This window comes from Geospiza fortis, unplaced genomic scaffold (assembly GCF_000277835.1).
Source record: "Geospiza fortis unplaced genomic scaffold, GeoFor_1.0 scaffold855, whole genome shotgun sequence".
Lineage (NCBI taxonomy): Eukaryota > Metazoa > Chordata > Aves > Passeriformes > Thraupidae > Geospiza > Geospiza fortis.
In genome coordinates, this window is record NW_005054684.1 from 128,450 (window position 1) to 134,486 (window position 6,037).

The 6,037-nt window shown below is 56.5% G+C and overlaps 1 protein-coding gene across 1 annotated transcript in view; it reads left to right on the top strand.

Moving 5' to 3' along the window:
- The window catches only part of CNNM4 (cyclin and CBS domain divalent metal cation transport mediator 4), a gene marked incomplete at its 5' end in the record, with an annotated part of 8,217 nt that continues 2,180 nt past the window's right edge, over positions 1 to 6,037 (top strand). Inside the window, 5 exons of the mRNA XM_031065120.1 lie at positions 1 to 844; positions 4,042 to 4,185; positions 4,271 to 4,408; positions 4,834 to 5,003; positions 5,329 to 5,538. Of these exons, the coding sequence (XP_030920980.1) occupies positions 1 to 844; positions 4,042 to 4,185; positions 4,271 to 4,408; positions 4,834 to 5,003; positions 5,329 to 5,538 (1,506 nt within the window). The remainder of the gene's footprint in view (positions 845 to 4,041; positions 4,186 to 4,270; positions 4,409 to 4,833; positions 5,004 to 5,328; positions 5,539 to 6,037) is intronic.

The following is a 6,037-nucleotide window of genomic DNA, read 5'->3' on the forward strand; positions in this document are numbered from 1 at the left end:
ATTCTGATCGTGGGGCTGTTGGTGCTGTCGGGCATGTTCAGCGGGCTCAACCTGGGCTTGATGGCGCTGGACCCCATGGAGCTGAGGATCGTGCAGAACTGCGGCACCGATAAGGAGAAGCGCTACGCCCGCAGGATCGAGCCCATCCGCAGGAAAGGGAATTACCTGCTCTGCTCGCTGCTGCTGGGCAACGTGCTGGTCAACACCACGCTGACCATCCTGCTGGACGACCTGATCGGCTCCGGCATCGGCGCCGTGGTGGCCTCCACCATCGGCATCGTCATCTTCGGCGAGATCGTGCCGCAGGCGCTGTGCTCGCGCCACGGGCTGGCCGTGGGCGCCAACACCATCGTGGTCACCAAGTTCTTCATGCTGGTCACCTTCCCGCTGTCCTACCCCATCAGCAAGCTGCTGGACTGCGTCCTGGGCCAGGAGATCGGCACCGTGTACAACCGGGAGAAGCTGGTGGAGATGCTGAAGGTGACGGAGCCCTACAACGACCTGGTGAGGGAGGAGCTCAACATGATCCAGGGAGCGCTGGAGCTGCGCACCAAGACGGTGGAGGACGTGATGACCCCGCTGCAGAACTGCTTCATGATCAACAGCGACGCCATCCTGGACTTCAACACCATGTCGGAGATCATGGAGAGCGGCTACACGCGCATCCCGGTCTACGAGGACGAGAGGTCCAACATCATGGACATCCTCTACGTCAAGGACCTGGCCTTCGTGGACCCCGATGACTGCACGCCCCTCAAGACCATCACCAAGTTCTACAACCACCCCGTGCACGTGGTGTTCCACGACACCAAGCTGGACGCCATGCTGGAGGAGTTCAAAAAGGGTGAGGAGGGGATCCTGGAGGGGCTGCGAGGGAAATTCCAGGGGGGTTTGCTCTCCAGGGCTGGAGCTGGCCATGCCAGAGTGGCCACAGACACAAGGGGACGAGTGACACCTCGGGGACAGGCAGGAGGTCGCCAAATTTAAGGTCCCTTCCTACCCCACCTGTTCCATGAATCCATGTGCTGGTTGAGGTGGGATTTTGGGAAGGAATTCTTCCTTTTTGGGCTGGTGAGGGACATTAAGGGATTCCTAAACCCCTCCAGGGGTGATTGAGGGGTTCCTAAACCCCTCCAGAGACATTGAGGGATTCCTAAAACTCTCCAGGGGTGATTTAGAGCCCTCCAGGGACATTTAGGGGTTCCCAAACCCCTCCAGGGACATTTAGGGATTCCAAAACCCCTCCAGGGACACTTAAGGGTTCGTAAAACCCTCCAGGGACACTTAGGGGTTCCTAAACCCCTCCAGGGACATTTAGGTGTTCCCAAACCCCTCCAGGGACATTTAGGGATTCCTAAACCCCTCCAGGGACATTTAGGGATTCCTAAACCCCTCCAGGGACATTTAGGGGTTCCCAAACCCCTCCAGGGACATTTAGGGGTTCCCAAACCCCTTCAGGGACATTTAGGGATTCCCAAACCCCTCCAGGGACATTTAGGGGTTCCCAAACCCCTTCAGGGACATTTAGGGATTCCTAAATCCCTCCAGGGACATTTAGGGGTTCCCAAACCCCTCCAGGGACATTTAGGGGTTCCTAAACCCCTCCAGGCATTGAGGGAACATTTGGGACGTGCTGTCCCGGTCCAGCCCAGTTCCCAAACCCAGCGAGTGCTGAGCTGCTGCGGGGCTTGGGGTTATCCTGGCTGCTGGCAGAGGCTTTCCCTGCCCCAATCCTGATTAAGGGATTTAGGCTCCCTCTTTCCTCCCTTCCTTCCTTCCGGGCACAAATCCCGGCCCTGCTGTTTTTGCAGCGCCGGCTCAGGAGCCGGGAATTTGTGGGGTTGGGGTTTTGGAGGTGACCCCATAAATCCCTGGTGAGCCCCACAGATTCCTGGTGGGTTCAGGAGCTCCTTGACCCGGCCAGGAGCTGGATCGGAGGCAGGAGAGGGATTAATTAAAGCGGTTGTGTTAATTGTGGGGTCGGAGCTGTGCCCCGGGGTGGTGGGGATGGCACCCTTGGGGTGACAATTCCTTCCCATCTCCGGGGTTTGAGTGGGGAAATTCCCTCTGGAGCTGGGAATGTTCTCCTGGAGCTGGGAATGTTCTCCTGGAGCTGGGAATGTTCTCCTGGATCCAGGAGAGCTGGGAATGTTCTCCTGGAGCTGGGAATGTTCTCCTGGAGAAGGGAATGTTCTCCTGGATCCAGGAGAGCTGGGAATGTTCTCCTGGAGAAGGGAAGGCTCCAAGGAGAGCTCAGAACCCTCCAGGAGAGCTGGAGAGGGACTGGGGACAAGGGATGGAGGGACAGGACACAGGGAATGGCTCCCAAATGGAAGAATGGGGACTTTAATGGGATTTTGGGAAGGAGTTCCTGGCTGGGATCCTTGGAGGTGTCCAAGCCAGGTTGGAGCCACCTGGGACAGTGGAAAATGTCCCAGCTCGTGGTGGAACCAGATGAGCTTTGGGGTTTCCCTCCAACTCAAACCATGCCGTGGTTCCATGTGGAGATCTGGGTGGGATTTTGGGAATAAATATTGGGGGAGGGGCTGGGATGGAATTCCCAGAGCAGCTGTGGCTGGAGGTGTCCTGGAGGTGTCCCCAGGGCCAGGTTGGAGCCCCCAGGGACAGAGGGACTGGATGAGCCCTGGGGTCCCCCCCAGGAACCCCTCCAGGGGCATTTAGGGATTCCTAAACCCCATGGGGACCTCCCTGTCCCTCAGGCTGTTCCTCCCCCACCCCAGTTGGGGTTCCTGGGGTGTGTCCCCCCCTTGGTGACCCCAGCCCGGCCTCCCTGGTGCCCTTTGGCCGTGTTTGCTCTGCCCCAGCCGCTCCCAGGCTGCTCATCCTGACTCACCTGTCCCACCCCACCTGGGCCCAGCTGTCCCCACCCAGGTGGCCCCATCAGAAATGATGAAATTGTTTCTTCAGCCCTCCAGGCACCGACTTTTCCTGGCCCCGCGGGCGAGGGAGGAGCGAAAAGGGGATCTGGGATCCCCTAAAATCCCAGATTGTCCTAATCAGCTAAAATTCCCCTAAAATCAGCTTTTCCTCAGTGACCAGGAGCTGGTGGGGGATGGAATTAAAGAGTGGAGAAGGTCAGGGAGGGCAGGTTTGGGGTGGAGATGGAGGGGGACACGGTGAGGACAGAGAGGGGAGTTGTTTTGGGATCAGGGCAGGTTTGGGGTGGAGATGGAGGGGGACACGGTGAGGACACTCAGGTGAGGACAGAGAGGGGATTTCTTTTGGGATGAGCAGATTTGGGATGGAGATGGAGCAGGATGAGGTCAGGACACTCAGGTGAGGAGGAAGAGGGGAATTATTTTGGGATCAGGGCAGGTTTGGGGTGGAGATGGAGCAGGACAAGGTGAGGACGCTCAGGTGGGGGAAAGGGAATTCCTGGTGGTGACGGTGACATCCCAGGAGCACCAGACCCATCCCACACCCCAAGGTGCCTTCAGCCTCACGGGCACCTCTTCCCCAGTTTTAATGGGGTTAATTAGTGTCATTACATTGGAGGTTTAATTAGTGTCATTACTTTGGAGGTTTAATTAGTGTCATTACCCTGGGAGGGAGCCCAGCCCAAGGGCACGTTTAGGTTTTAATGAGTTTATTGCTCCAGGGAGGGACGGGATGGGCTGGGACAGCCTGGGGACATGGAAGGGTGGGGACATCCCAGGGCTGGGACATCTTGGGGACATCTCAGGGCTGGGGACGTCCCATGGTTGGGAGATCCCGAGGACATCCCATGGTTAGGACATCCTTGGGGGCATCCCAGGGCTGGGACATCATGGGGACATCACAGTGTGGGGACATCCCATGGCTGAGACATCTTGGGGTCCTCTCATAGCTCGGACAACCTATGGACATCCCATGGCTGGGACATCCTGGTGATGTCCCTTGCTTGGGACACCCTGGGGACATCCCATGGTTAGGACATCATGGGGTCCTCCCATGGCTGGGACATCCTGGAGATGTCCCTTGGTGGGGACATCATGGGGACACCCTCAGGGCTGTCCCATTCCACCCCCACCGTGTCCACAGGGAAGTCCCACCTGGCCATCGTGCAGAAGGTGAACAACGAGGGTGAGGGTGACCCCTTCTACGAGGTGCTGGGGCTGGTGACGCTCGAGGACGTCATCGAGGAGATCATCAAGTCGGAGATCCTGGACGAGTCCGACACCTACAGTAGGTTTGGGGCTCCCCCTCCCCAGAATGCCATCGTGGGGGTTCCTGGTGGTTCCCCTGGAGGTGACCCCGCTGTTGCCCACAGTTGACAACCGCAGCAGGAAGAGGGTGTGCAACCACAAGAACCGACGGGACTTCTCGGCCTTCAAGGACCCCGACAACGAGTTGAAGGTCAAGGTGTCACCTCAGCTCCTGCTGGCCGCCCACCGCTTCCTGTCCACCGGTCAGTTTGGGTGTCCCAGGGCTGGGACATCTGGGGACATCCCATGGATGGGACATCTCAGGGCTCAGGATGTCCTGGGGACATCCCAGGGTTGGGACATCCTGGGAACTGGAGGGTCTTGGAGCTGAAGGAGCTCACAAAGTCCTTGTGTCCCCTCTGGTCACTGCAAGCAGAAATTTTGGCTCTTGTCCCACTTTTTGTTGTGTCCATCCCACCCAAAATGGGAGGAGACAAGGTTGGGGTGGGTGTCCTGGTGCCTTGGGTCTTGATGGCTTCTTTGGGACATCTGGGATGGACATCCTGACCCTTTGGAGTCCTACAGGATGGACATTCCAGCCCTTTGGGTCTCCTAGACCATCCCAGGATGGAGATTCACTTCCACCTGGTGGCATTAAAACCATCCCTGACCTTCTCCCCCTCTCCAGAGGTGACCCTCTTCACCTCCAACTTCATCTCGGAGAAGATCCTGCTGCGGCTCCTCAAGTACTCGGACGTCATCCAGGAGCTGAAGTTTGACGAGGAGAACAAGAAATCCCCGCGGCACTTCCTGTACTGCAAGAACAAACCGGCCGACTACTTCATCCTGATCCTGCAGGTGAGGCCCTTCTGAGGGACCCTGCGGTTTGGGGACCTCCTGAGGGACCTCAGACCTTGAGGTTTGGGGAATTGCTGAGGGATTTGGGGAGTTCTGAGGGACCTCAGCCCCCGGGGTTTGGGGAATTCCTGAGGGACCACAGCCTGTGGGATTTGGACAATTCCCATGGGACCTCATCCCTCGGGGTTTGGACAATTCCCATGGGACCTCATCCCTCGGGGTTTGGACAGTTCCCATGGGATCTCATCCCTTGGGATTTGGACAGTTCCCATGGGATCTCATCCCTTGGGATTTGGACGTGGATCGAAGTTGTTTTTCCCTGCAGGGCAAGGTGGAGGTGGAGGCCGGCAAGGAGTGCATGAAGTTCGAGGCAGGAGCCTTTTCCTACTACGGGGTGATGGCCCTGAGTCCTCCTCCTGGATCTGGTGAGCATCTCCAGGACCTTCCCGGCATCCCCGGGTCAGAGCTGCCGCCGGGAACGGGAGATTCCCGAGGTTCCAAACCCCATCAGTGTCCTGGGGACAACAGAGGTTTGGCTTTAAGTTTAGGTTTAGGGTGGGATTCCAGAAGTTAAACTGCTTTTCCCTGTGGAGAATGGGATTCTTGTTAAACCTGCCCTGTTAGGAAGAGTTTAATTTTCACAATCCCACCTTAAACCTAAACCTAAACTTCCACAAGAGAATTCCAGAAACCCTTTCTGCCTTTGGAATGGTGCTGAAAATGGGATTCTTGTTAAACCTCTGCTGCTAGGAAGAATTTAACTTCCACAATCCCATCCTAAACCTAAACTTAAACCTAAACCTAAACCCCCAGGAGGGAATTCCAGAAACCCATTCTGCATTTAGAACAGGGCGGAAAATGGGATTCTTGTTAAACCTGCCCTGTTAGGAAGAATTTAAGTTTTAGAATCTCACTCTAAAAACTTAAAATTTATTTTACTAAACCTAAATCTAAACTTAAACCTAAACCTCCACGAGGCAATTCCAAAAACCCGAAGAATTCTGCCTTCAGAACGGGGCAAAAAACCCAAATTA